Raw genomic sequence first — 14,401 nt, forward strand, 5'->3', positions numbered from 1 at the left:
CCCGTCCGTATCCCTCTAAACCTTTCCCTTTCCTGTACCTGTCCATATCCCTCTAAACCTTTCCTATCCGTTTCCCTGTCCATATCCCTCTAAACCTTTCCCATTCCTGTACCTTCCATATCCCTCTAAACCTTTCCTATTCCTGTACTGTCCGTATCCCTCTAAACCTTTCCCATTCCTGTACCTGTCCATATCCCTCTAAACCTTTCCCTTTCCTGTACCTGTCCATATCCCTCTAAACCTTTCCCATTCCTGTACCTGTCCGTATCCCTCTAAACCTTTCCTGTCTGTGTACCTGTCCATATCCCTCTAAACCTTTCCTGTCTGTGTACCTGTCCATATCCCTCTAAACCTTTCCCATTCCTGTACCTGTCCATATCCCTCTAAACCTTTCCTATCCGTGTACCTGTCCGTATCCCTCTAAACCTTTCCTATCCGTTTCCCTGTCCATATCCCTCTAAACCTTTCCTATCTGTGTACCTGTCCATATCCCTCTAAACCTTTCCTATCCGTGTACCTGTCCGTATCCCTCTAAACCTTTCCTATCCGTTTCCCTGTCCATATCCCTCTAAACCTTTCCTATCTGTGTACCTGTCCATATCCCTCTAAACCTTTCCTATCTGTGTACCTGTCCGTATCCCTCTAAACCTTTCCCATCCGTGTTGCTGTCCAAGTGTCTTTTAGACATTGTAATTGTACCTGTGTCTTCCACTTCTTCTGTCATATACCCACAGACTCCATGAAAAAATCCCATTTGGATTCCTCCTCAGTCACCTTAAACCCTCACGTTTTAGACTCTCCTACCCTGGGGGTAAAGTCTATGACCACCCACCTTCTCTCTGCCCCTCACAAAGAGTCACCCCTCAGTCTCCCTCATTCCAGGGAAGACAGTCCCAGCCTATCCATTGTATCCTCATGACTCCAGCCCTCCATCCCAGTATCATCATTGTGCCCGGCTTAATGAAATCCTTGCTTGAGTTCAGTGAGGAGAACGCAGACGATATTCCAAGACACACAAACACACAAGCTGACATTCACACTTCACACTCCAGGTTTCTGGCTGTGACAATGATGCAGCCAGACAACGCCCGGCGGGTATTCCCGTGTTTCGATGAGCCGGCTCTGAAGGCGACCTTTGACTTGACAGTGATTCACCGACCGCAGTACACAGCCGTCTCCAACATGCCCGTCAAGAGTAAGTTACTTCTCCCCTCATCCCTGATCCTCATGTCTCACCCGACTCCTGACCCTTATCTAGCGCACCCTCCCCATGATCCCTGAACCTCACCCTTTCACCCCTGACCCCTCAACCTCATTCTCTCCCCGCACCTTCACCTCTACCCTTTACACATCACCATCACCCTCAGTCTTCACCTTTGATCCCCTTGACCTCACCCCTCACAGATTCCACACCTGTGTGCGCACACATACACACACACACGGACACAGGGGATACAGCGTCCCACACTGGGAGACTCACACACACAGGGTACAGCATCCCACACCGAGACACCCACACACTCACAGGGGTACAGGTTCTCACACACACACACACACACACACACACACACACACACAGGGTACAGCATCCCTCACCGAGACACCCACACACTCACAGGGGTACAGGTTCTCACACACACGGACACAGGGGATACAGTGTCCCACACTGGGAGACTCACACACACAGGGTACAGCATCCCTCACCGAGACACCCACACACTCACAGGGGTACAGGGTTACACTCTGGGACATACACAGCACAAAGTCACAGCTTCCTCCCCCACTCCCTCCCCCTTTCCCCTGCCCTCACCCCTGTCTCCTCAGCTGCACCCGCTGACACTCTGTATGTGTGTGTGTGTGCAGTGACCTCAGAGATGTGGGTTCACGGGCAACTGTGGATCGTGACGCGCTTCCATCGGACGCCGCTGATGTCCTCCTACCTGCTGGCGTGTGTGGTCTCCGATTTCCCATCCATCGCAGAGACCTTCAACAAAGTCACAGTAATCACCATTTCACTCCGCACCGTCTGTCCACCGCAAGTTACTAACCCGAATGTGGCTCAGTGAACTGTGGAACCAGCTGACACAGCCCTGAATGGGAAGCAGAGTCAATGTCACTCCCCCTCAACTCACATCCCTTCCACCCACTCCTTCCTCCACATACTCTGCCTGACCTGCTGAGTTTTATGTTCCCAGCTCAGCTTTCCAATATTTACCTTTTTTAAAATCTCACTAATGTCTTGCAGGACTCCAGCATAACATCCCAACTCCAACCGGTGAAGGTCAGCGTGCCAAATTTGTTACCGGCTTATCTACTTGTGACTCCACTTTCAGGGACCCATCACTCTGCTCTACGCCACTCCTGCACCTTAGTGTGGGAGTCCTACCTTCAGTTACGTTCCCAAAACGCAGTACTGAGAACTTACCCAAATTCTGTGTGAGCACCATGTCGGATTTTCTGAAAGTGACCATGTCCCAGAGTCCGGGCTGTGGGATCATTGGAGGTTTGTTCTCTACTGCTGACACTGTCCTGGACACAGAGCAGTGACATGCACCCTGTGGGTTAAATCCTGTGCAGCTGGAGGTGACTCTTCACTGAGCTTCACTGGGGACGAAGGAGTGGGTTTGCTGACAGTCCTGGGATGGTGGGGTCCGGGTACAAGCTCACCCCGACCCCAGCTGACTTTCTTCCTTCCATTTTTTTACAAAGCCGTATTTATTGTAACATCTACATTATCAGAATACTAATCACTGTGACTAACACAATTAAACGGTTCCCATCCTGATCTATGATCATATTTATCCCCTGCAGTGACCAACAGTGTCAGAACACCTCCCTGGTGCTTGCGGACACAGCACGGTCTTTTTCCAGGGATACGTGGGCAGGAATGTCCCCCCAGAAAATTGCTGGGCTGTGTGCCCAGGCAGAGCCCTTCACCGCCCTATTCCAGGACCCATGCAGAGCAAACTTGGTGAATCCAGGAGCAGACGGCATCAGATTTATTATTTTACAGAAATCTCTTTATTACATTTCACATTCTACAATATTACAAAACGCATCCAATAACAGTGACTAACACAATTACTAATATCACTACTGTAAATCAAATTAAAATATTGCCACCCCTGTCAAGGATGGCATCTTTCCCCTGCGGTGCCCAACGGTCCCAGAACACCACATTGGTGTGCTTTCTTCAGGAATACCTGGGCATGGATGGAACCCAGGCAGTCAGGCCGAGCGGAGCTGTCCACTGTCCACCTCCAGGACCCATGGATAGTAAACTTGGCGAACCCAGCTGATAAGGAGGGGTGATCCACATGCCAAAAACAAGGGTCAGGGGAACGGTGAGCTTGGTGTTTCTGGTCCCCTGGAGCCAGTTTTTAACCTCGATGGTTCATTGCAGGTGAGAGTCTGGGCTCGGAAGCAGGCGATGGAGGATGGACAAGGGGATTATGCCTTGCGGACAGTGGGGAGGCTCCTGCACTTCTATGAAGAGAAGTTTCAAATCCTCTACCCTCTGAAGAAGTTAGGTGGGTAAGGATCACTTCTCACCGACCCCCAACAATCAGATTGTCCAAACAACCAACATGGTCTACATCCCCAGCATTGGACACTTCACCTGTCTTGCAAGTAGTAGATAGAGTGGTCAGACACAGAGTGATGTCCCTATGCACTGACCCATCACACACTCCCAAGGTCAGACACAGTGAAACTCCCTCTACACCGTCCCATCACACACTCCCGAGGTCAGACACAGTGAAACTCCCTCCACACTGACCCATCACACACTCCCGGGGTCAGACACAGTGAAACTCCCTCCACACTGACCCATCACACACTCCCGGGGTCAGACACAGTGAAACTCCCTCCACACTGACCCATCACACACTCCCGGGGTCAGACACAGAGTGAAAATCCCTCCACACTGTCCCATCACACACTCCCGGGGTCAGACACAGAGTGAAACTCCCTCCACACCGTCCCATCACACACTCCCGGGGTCAGACACAGAGTGAAACTCCCTCCACACTGTCCCATCACACACTCCCGGGGTCAGACACAGAGTGAAACTCCCTCCACACCGTCCCATCACACACTCCCGGGGTCAGACACAGAGTGAAACTCCCTCCACACCGTCCCATCACACACTCCCGGGGTCAGACACAGAGTGAAACTCCCTCTACACTGTCCCATCACACACTCCCAAGGTCAGACACAGAGTGAAACTCCCTCCACACTGTCCCATCACACACTCCCGGGGTCAGACACAGAGTGAAACTCCCTCCACACCGTCCCATCACACACTCCCGGGGTCAGACACAGAGTGAAACTCCCTCCACACCGTCCCATCACACACTCCCGGGGTCAGACACAGAGTGAAACTCCCTCCACACCGTCCCATCACACACTCCCGGGGTCAGACACAGAGTGAAACTCCCTCTACACTGTCCCATCACACACTCCCAAGGTCAGACACAGAGTGAAACTCCCTCCACACTGTCCCATCACACACTCCCGGGGTCAGACACAGAGTGAAACTCCCTCCACACCGTCCCATCACACACTCCCGGGGTCAGACACAGAGTGAAACTCCCTCCACACTGTCCCATCACACACTCCCGGGGTCAGACACAGAGTGAAACTCCCTCCACACCGTCCCATCACACACTCCCGGGGTCAGACACAGAGTGAAACTCCCTCCACACCGTCCCATCACACACTCCCGGGGTCAGACACAGAGTGAAACTCCCTCCACACTGTCCCATCACACACTCCCGGGGTCAGACACAGAGTGAAACGCCCTCCACACTGACCCATCACACATTCCCGAGGTCAGACACAGAGTGAAACTCCCTCCACACTGTCCCATCACACACTCCCGGGGTCAGACACAGAGTGAAACTCCCTCCACACCGTCCCATCACACACTCCCGGGGTCAGACACAGAGTGAAACTCCCTCCACACTGTCCCATCACACACTCCCGGGGTCAGACACAGAGTGAAACTCCCTCCACACTGTCCCATCACACACTCCCGGGGTCAGACACAGAGTGAAACGCCCTCCACACTGCGCCATCACACACTCCCGGGGTCAGACACAGAGTGAAACTCCCTCCACACTGTATCATTACACACTCCCGGGGTCAGACACAGAGTGAAACTCCCTCCACACCGTCCCATCACACACTCCCGGGGTCAGACACAGAGTGAAACTCCCTCCACACTGTCCCATCACCCACTCCCAAGGTCAGACACAGAGTGAAATTCCTCCCACACTGTCCCATCACACACTCCCAGGACCAGACACAGAGTGAGACTCCCTCCACACCGTCCCATCACACACTCCCAGGGTCAGACACAGAGTGAAACTCCCTCCACACCGTCCCATCACACACTCCCGGGGTCAGACACAGAGTGAAACTCCCTCCACACTGTCCCATCACCCACTCCCAAGGTCAGACACAGAGTGAAATTCCTCCCACACTGTCCCATCACACACTCCCAGGACCAGACACAGAGTGAGACTCCCTTTACACCATCCTATGCACAATCCTGGGGTCAGGCACAGAGTTGAGGTATGTTTTCTTTGACCCTGTTACATGCAGTGGGTACGATGGGTCCCATTGGTCCTGATACCCCAGGGGTCCCCAACCTTTTTTGCACCACGGACCGGTTCAATATTGACAATATTGTTGTGGACCAGATGTCGGGGGTTGGGGAGGGTGTTCAGGTAGGATTGCCAACCATCTCACTCCCAAATAAGGGACAAAAGTAGCAGTCAAATACAGGACACTTGTGTTTACCCCGAGAAAGACTACAATGACCATGAAGCCTTGCGCGGGCACATGTGTGCGCATGCGTGAAGTGTATATACACCTGTGTGCGCATGCATGGCGTGTACATACACCTGTGTGCGCATGCATGACGTGTATATACACCTGTGTGCGCATGCATGGCGTGTACATACACCTGTGTGCGCATGCATGACGTGTACATACACCTGTGTGCGCATGCATGACGTGTATATACACCTGTGTGCGCATGCGTGGCGTGTGCATACACCTGTGTGCGCATGGGTGACCTGTGCATACATGACGATATTTTCTCCACAAACAGTTTTTGCTTAATCTTCCCGGTTCTGTTAAGTGAAACTACACTGTATATACATTATTTCTACTTTATACAGGCTGTGTACTTATCATAACATTCCTGCTTTTACTATATGTTAGTGTTATTTTAGGTTTTATGTGTTATTTTGGTATGATTTGGTAAGTTACTTCAAGTTCAACAGTGTGTGACAGGGAATGAGGAAAAGTGCAGCTGACTCATATCGTTTCATATTGCCAAATCATATCGTTTCCTCACGACCCAGTGAAATCTCCCTTCATCCTCATGACCTTCCCTGACCTTTGTTTATTTGTTTGTTTGTCAATTTAACAATATAGTGTCGAATCACCCCTTCGAACAATGCCAGTCCAGTATCCCCACAACACCGATTTTACCCCAATCTAATTATGTGGCAGTTTACAACGACTAGTTAACCTACCCTGGACGTCTTTGGAGAGTAGGGGGGAGCCCATGCAATCCATGGGGAGTATGTAGGGACTCCTTACATACAGGCTGGAATTGAACCCTCGAATGTAACAGCGCCACAGGAACCACTGCACTATCATGGTGCCCATCATTGGCAAAGCCGGGCCAGCTGTAACACCAGCCAGTATGTGCACAGGAAGATCCCACGTGCAGTGAGGTGCCACTGGTGGTGACTTTCATTATATTATTTGTCAGACAGGTCACTGGAGTATTGTCAGCAGTTATCTAAGAAAGGTTGTGCCAGCATTGGAATGAGTTCATGAGAATGATCGTGGGAATGAAAGAGTTAACTTATGAAGAGCATTTAATAGCCTGTACTCACTACAGTTAAGGAAGATCGGTGGGGGGAGCATCTTATTGAAACCTTTCGTATATTGAAAAGCCCAGATAAAGTGGACATGGGGATTCCGATTACCAGGGGGCACAGCCTCAGAACATAAGGATGTCCCTTTCGAACAGACATGAAGAAGAATTTCTTTAGCTGGAAGGTGGTGAATGTGTAGAATTCATTGCCAGAGATGCCAGTGAAGTCCAAGTCATGGAGATAGGCTCTGGATTAGTAGGAGTGTCAAAGGTTACAGGATGAAAGCAGGAGAAAGGGTTTGAGAGGGATAATAAATCAGCCAGCCATGATGAAATGGCAAAGCAGTTTTGATGGGCCAAATGGACTAATTCTGTTCCAGCGTCTGATGGTACACTGTATAATCCTTTGTTTTACTATGTGGGAGCTTCTTCATCCCCTGTTGGGTGGGCGAGACTGAGCTCAGGTGTGTTGACGGGGTTGACTTCTGATTCATAATGGCTTGCTCCCTGCACAGACCTGGTGGCCGTGCCCTGTTTCGAGAATGGCGGGATGGAGAATTGGGGGCTGGTCATCTTCAGGGAGATAAACCTCCTTTTCCAGCCCCAAGAGGACTCAGACAGCACCAGGCAGGAGCTGCGCCTTGTATTGGCCCACGAACTGGTACATCAGGTAGGTCAGAACCAGGAGGACCTCCTACACGTCCCCTCCCCACCGACCCGTCACAATCCGCCCCCAACACCGACCCGTCACAATCCCCCCAACACCGACCCGTCACAATCCCCCCCACACTGACCCGTCACAATCCCCCCCAACACCGACCCGTCACAATCCCCCCCCAACACCGACCCGTCACAATCCCCCCCAACACTGACCCGTTACAATCCCCCCACAACACCGACCCGTCACAATCCCCCCCCCAACACCGACCCGTCACAATCCACCCCCCACACCGACCCGTCACAATCCGCCCCAACACCGAACCGTCACAATCCGCCCCCAACACCGACCCGTCACAATCCCCCCACAACACCGAACCGTCACAATCCGCCCTCAACACCGACCCGTCACAATCCCCCCCCCAACACTGACCCGTCACAATCCCCCCACAACACCGACCCGTCACAATCCCCCCACAACACCGAACCATCACAATCCCCCCCCAACACCGACCCGTCACAATCCCCCCAACACCAACCCGACACAATCCCCCCCCACACCGAACCGTCACAATCCCCCCCCACACCGACCCGTCACAATCCCCCCACAACACCGAACCGTCACAATCCGCCCCCAACACCGACCCGTCACAATCCCCCCCCACACCGACCCGTCACAATCCCCCCCAACACCGACCCGTCAGAATCACCCCCCAACACCGACCCGTCACAATCCCCCCACAACACCGACCCGTCACAATCCCCCCACAACACCAAACCGTCACAATCCCCCCCCAACACCGACCCATCACAATCCCCCCACAACACCGACCCGTCACAATCCCCCCACAACACCGAACCGTCACAATCCCCCCCCACACCGACCCGTCACAATCCCCCCCCACACCGACCCGTCACAATCCCCCCCCAACACCTACCCGACACAATCCCCCCAAAACCGACCCGTCACAATCCGCCCCGAACACCGACCCGTCACAATCCCCCCACAACACCGACCCGTCACAATCCGCCCCGAACACTGACCCGTCACAATCCCCCCCAACACTGACCCGTCACAATCCCCCCACGACACCGAACCGTCACAATCCGCCCCCAACACCGACCCGTCACAATCCCCCCCCACACCGACCCGTCACAATCCCCCCAACACCAACCCGACACAATCCCCCCAACACCGACCCGTCACAATCCCCCCACAACACCGACCCGTCACAATCCCCCCCAACACTGACCCGTTACAATCCCCCCCAAAACCGACCCGTCACAATCCCCCCCCACACTGACCCGTTACAATCCCCCCCAACACCGACCCGTCACAATCCCCCCCCACACTGACCCGTTACAATCCCCCCCAACACCGACCCGTCACAATCCCCCCCAACACCGACCCGTCACAATCCCCCCCACACTGACCCGTCACAATCCCCCCCAACACCGACCCGTCACAATCCCCCCAACACCAACCCGACACAATCCCCCCCAACACCGACCCGTCACAATCCCCCCCAACACGGACCCGTAACAATCCCCCCAACACCGACCCGACACAATCCCCCCCAACACCGACCCGTCACAATCCCCACCCACACTGACCCGTCACAATCCCCCCCAACACTGACCCGTCACAATCCCCCCAGCACCGACCCGACACAAACCCCCCAATACCGACCCGTCACAATCCCCCCCCAACACCGATCCGTCACAATCCGCCCCCAACACCGACCCGTCACAATCCCCCCCCCACACTGACCCGTCACAATCCCCCCCCAACACCGACCCATCACAATCCCCCCCCAACACCGACCCGTCACAATCTCCTCCCACACCAACCCATCACAATCCCTCCCCAACACCAACCCGTCACAATTCCCCCCTGCACCGACCCGTCACAATCCCCCCCAACACCAACCCATCACAATCCCCCCCCAACACCGACCAGTCACAATCCCCCCCCAACACCGACCCGTCACAATCCCCCCCCACACCAACCCATCACAGTCCCCCCCAACAACGACCCATCACAATCCCCCTCTGCACCGACCCGTCACAATCACCCCCAACACCGACCCGTCACAATCCCCCCCCAACACCGACCAGTCACAATCCCCCCCCCAACACCGACCCGTCACAATCCCCCCCCGCAACACCGACCCGTCACAATCCCCCCCAACACCGACCCCACAATCCCCCCCAACACCGACCCGTCACAATCCCCCCCCAACACCGACCAGTCACAATCACCCCCCCAACACCGACCCGTCACAATCCCCCCCCCAACACCGACCCGTCACAATCCCCCCCAACACCGACCCGTCACAATCCCCCCCCAACACCGACCAGTCACAATCCCCCCCGCAACACCAACCCGTCACAATCCCCCCCCCACACCGACCAGTCACAATCCCCCCCCAACACCGACCCGTCACAATCCCCCCCCACACCGACCCGTCACAATCCCCCCCCGCAACACCGACCCATCACAATCCCCCCCAACACCGACCCGTCACAATCCCCCCCAACACCGACCCGTCACAATCCCCCCCCAACACCGACCAGTCACAATCCCCCCCCCAACACCAACCCGTCACAATTCCCCCGCACTCCGACCCGTCACAATCCCCCCCAACACCGACCCGTCACAATCCCCCCCCACACCGACCCGTCACAATCCCCCCCAACACCGACCCATCACAATCCCCCTCTGCACCGACCCGTCACAATCCCCCCCAGCACCGACCCGTCACAATCCCCCCCAACACCGACCCGTCACAATCCCCCCACAACACCGACCCGACACAATCACCCCCAACACCGACCCGTCACAATCCCCCCCCCAACACCGACCCGTCACAATCCCCCCCCCCAACACCGACCCGTCACAATCCCCCCCAACACCGACCCGTCACAATCCCCCCCCAACACCAACCAGTCACAATCCCTCCCCCAACACCGACCCGTCACAATCCCCCCCAACACCGACCTGTCACAATCCCCCCCCAACACCGACCAGTCACAATCCCCCCCCAACACCGACCAGTCACAATCCCCCCCCCCAACACCGACCCGTCACAATCCCCCCCCGCAACACCGACCCGTCACAATCCCCCCCAACACCGACCCCACAATCCCCCCGCAACACCGACCCGTCACAATCCCCCCCAACACCGACCCCACAATCCCCCCCAACACCGACCCGTCACAATCACCCCCCCAACACCGACCCGTCACAATCCCCCCCCCCCAACACCGACCCGTCACAATCCCCCCCAACACCGACCCGTCACAATCCCCCCCCAACACCGACCAGTCACAATCCCCCCCGCAACACCAACCCGTCACAATCCCCCCCCCCAACACCGACCCGTCACAATCCCCCCCAACACCGACCCGTCACAATCCCCCCCCAACACCAACCAGTCACAATCCCTCCCCCAACACCGACCCGTCACAATCCCCCCCAACACCGACCTGTCACAATCCCCCCCCAACACCGACCAGTCACAATCCCCCCCCAACACCGACCAGTCACAATCCCCCCCCCCAACACCGACCCGTCACAATCCCCCCCCGCAACACCGACCCGTCACAATCCCCCCCAACACCGACCCCACAATCCCCCCGCAACACCGACCCGTCACAATCCCCCCCAACACCGACCCGTCACAATCCCCCCCCAACACCGACCAGTCACAATCCCCCCCGCAACACCAACCCGTCACAATCCCCCCCCCACACCGACCAGTCACAATCCCCCCCCAACACCGACCCGTCACAATCCCCCCCCCACGCCGACCCGTCACAATCCCCCCCCGCAACACCGACCCGTCACAATCCCCCCCAACACCGACCCGTCACAATCCCCCCCCAACACCGACCAGTCACAATCCCCCCCCCAACACCAACCCGTCACAATTCCCCCGCACTCCGACCCGTCACAATCCCCCCCAACACCGACCCGTCACAATCCCCCCCCAAACCGACCCGTCACAATGACCCCCAACACCGACCCATCACAATCCCCCTCTGCACCGACCCGTCACAATCCCCCCCAGCACCGACCCGTCACAATCCCCCCCAACACTGACCCGTCACAATCCCCCCCCAACACCGACCAGTCACAATCCCCCCCCCAACACCGACCCGTCACAATCCCCCCCCCCAACACCGACCCGTCACAATCCCCCCCAACACCGACCCGTCACAATCCCCCCCCAACACCAACCAGTCACAATCCCCCCACCAACACCAACCCGTCACAATTCCCCCCCAACACCGACCCATCACAATCCCCCTCTGCACCGACCCGTCACAATCCCCCCCCAACACCGACCCATCACAATCCCCCTCTGCACCGACCCGTCACAATCCCCCCCCAACACCGACCCGTCACAAACCCCCCCCAACACCGACCCATCACAATCCCCCCCCCACACCGACCCGACACAATCCCCCCCCAACACCGACCCGTCACAATCCCCCCCAACACCGACCCATCACAATCCCCCCCCCAACACCGACCCATCACAATCCCCCCCCAACACCGACCCATCACAATCCCCCCCCCACACCGACCCGACACAATCCCCCCCCAACACCGACCCGTCACAATCCCCCCCAACACCGACCCGTCACAATCCCCCCCAACACCGACCCGACACAATCCCCCCCCAACACCGACCCGTCACAATCCCCCCCCCCAACACCGACCCATCACAATCCCCCCCAACACCGATCCGTCACAATCCCCCCCAAACACCGACCCATCACAATCCCCCCCAACACCGACCCGACACAATCCCCCCCCAACACCGACCCGTCACAATCCCTCCCCAACACCGACCCATCACAATCCCCCCCAACACCGACCCGTCACAATCCCTCCCCAACACCGACCCATCACAATCCCCCCCCCCACACCGACCCGTCACAATCCGCCCCCACACCGACCCGTCACAATCCCCCCCCCACACCGACCCATCACAATCCCCCCCCAACACCGACCCGTCACAATCCACCCCCCCACACCAACCCATCACAATCCCCCCCCAAAACCGACCAGTCACAATCCCCCCCCAACACCGACCCGTCACAATCCCCCCCCAAAACCGACCAGTCACAATCCCCCCCCAACACCGACCAGTCACAATCCCCCCCAACACCGACCCGTCACAATCCCCCCCAACACTGACCCGACACAATCCCCCCACAACACCGACCCGTCACAATCCCCCCCAACACCGACCCGTCACAATCCCCCCCAACACCGACCCGACACAATCCCCCCCCAACACTGACCCGACACTATCCCCCCACAACACCGACCCGTCACAATCCCCCCCAACACCGACCCGACACAATCCCCCCCCAACACCGACCCATCACAATCCCCCCCCAACACCAACCCTTCACAATCCCGCCCCCCACACCGACCAGTCACAATCCCCCCCCACACCAACCCTTCGCACTCTTCCCCTGCACCATCCCGTCAATTGCTTCTCCTACACCACCTTGTCAAACACCTCCTCTTCTCCAACCTGTCAACCACACTCCTGTCACCATCCTGACGAATGCTTCGTAAACACCATTTCTTCAAACACACCATCCTCTCAAACATTTCCCAATCACAGATTCCCTCTCAAACATCTCCACGCACCATCCCAGCAAAACACCCTCCACACTCTGTACCATCAGAACACTGTCTACAAACCTTCCTGGCAAAACAGTCTCTATGCACCATCCCATCAAAATACTGTCCACACATCATACCATCAAATATTCTACACACTGACCCGTCAAAATACCTACTACACATCATCCCATTAAACACTCTTTACACACCATCCTGTCAAATCCCATCAAAATAGTCTACACACCATACCATCAAACACTCTCTACACACCATCCCCCCTAAACACTCTCAACACATGGATCTGTCAAAACACCTTCCAACACTGTACATTCAAAACACTGTCTACAAACCTTCCTGGTAAATACTCTCTCCACACCATCCTATCAAAACTCTCTCTAACACCATCCTGTCAAACACTGTCTACATACCACCCCATCAAAGCACTCGCTACACACCGTTTCCTTAAACATCATTGTCCTGTCAAACACTGCTGACACACCATCACGTCAAACACAATCTACACACTGTCCCATCTAAGAACTCTCTGCATGCCGTTCTGACAAATGCTCATTCTACACCGTGCCATCAAACACACTTCCTAAACTATCACATCCTCCATACGGTCTCATCAAACATCTCCGAACATTCTGTCCGATCAAAAGCACCCTCGACAAATGTTCCGTCTACAATGTCCATCTTTTGTTTTCCTTCTCTGAAGGAGGTTTGTCAGTGTTGATAGGATCACTGGAATACAATATTACAGCACTTCCCAATACAGAATGTTTACAAAGTGTAAGATGAATATCCCTACGAGTGGACTGTCCTGCCCGTTGCCCCTTGCACCATCACGTCAATGCTATCTCTACACTGTCCCGACAAATGATACCCTCCACACTGTCTGGCTCGATGTCAGGTACTGTCTTCAATTGTCCTGCCCCTGTTCATCACCCTGACTGCTGACTGGTCTCTGGCAGTGGTTCGGGAACTTGGTGACCATCAAATGGTGGAACGACCTGTGGCTGAACGAGGGATTTGCCACCTACTTCAGTTACCTTGGCAATGCCTTCATCAGCCCTGAGTGGCCAGTGGTGAGTGTGCATGCGCAGGCATCGAGGGACAACAGTCTGCAGTCGAGGTTTGTTGTATATGCTGTAGAGTTTTGTCTGCATTTGGAAGTAGGAACTCATCCCATCAAC

At 55.7% G+C, this 14,401-nt stretch overlaps 1 protein-coding gene across 1 annotated transcript in view; it reads left to right on the top strand.

The window, feature by feature from the left end:
• Positions 1-915: 915 nt before the first annotated feature.
• The window catches only part of LOC132400060 (aminopeptidase N-like), a 45,532-nt gene continuing 32,046 nt past the window's right edge, over positions 916-14,401 (top strand). The window contains exons 1-5 of the mRNA XM_059981144.1: positions 916-1,195; positions 1,864-2,000; positions 3,404-3,530; positions 7,414-7,568; positions 14,180-14,293. Coding sequence (XP_059837127.1) covers positions 916-1,195; positions 1,864-2,000; positions 3,404-3,530; positions 7,414-7,568; positions 14,180-14,293 — 813 coding nt within the window. The remainder of the gene's footprint in view (positions 1,196-1,863; positions 2,001-3,403; positions 3,531-7,413; positions 7,569-14,179; positions 14,294-14,401) is intronic.

Source organism: Hypanus sabinus, chromosome 9 (assembly GCF_030144855.1).
Source record: "Hypanus sabinus isolate sHypSab1 chromosome 9, sHypSab1.hap1, whole genome shotgun sequence".
Classification (NCBI taxonomy): Eukaryota; Metazoa; Chordata; class Chondrichthyes; order Myliobatiformes; family Dasyatidae; genus Hypanus; species Hypanus sabinus.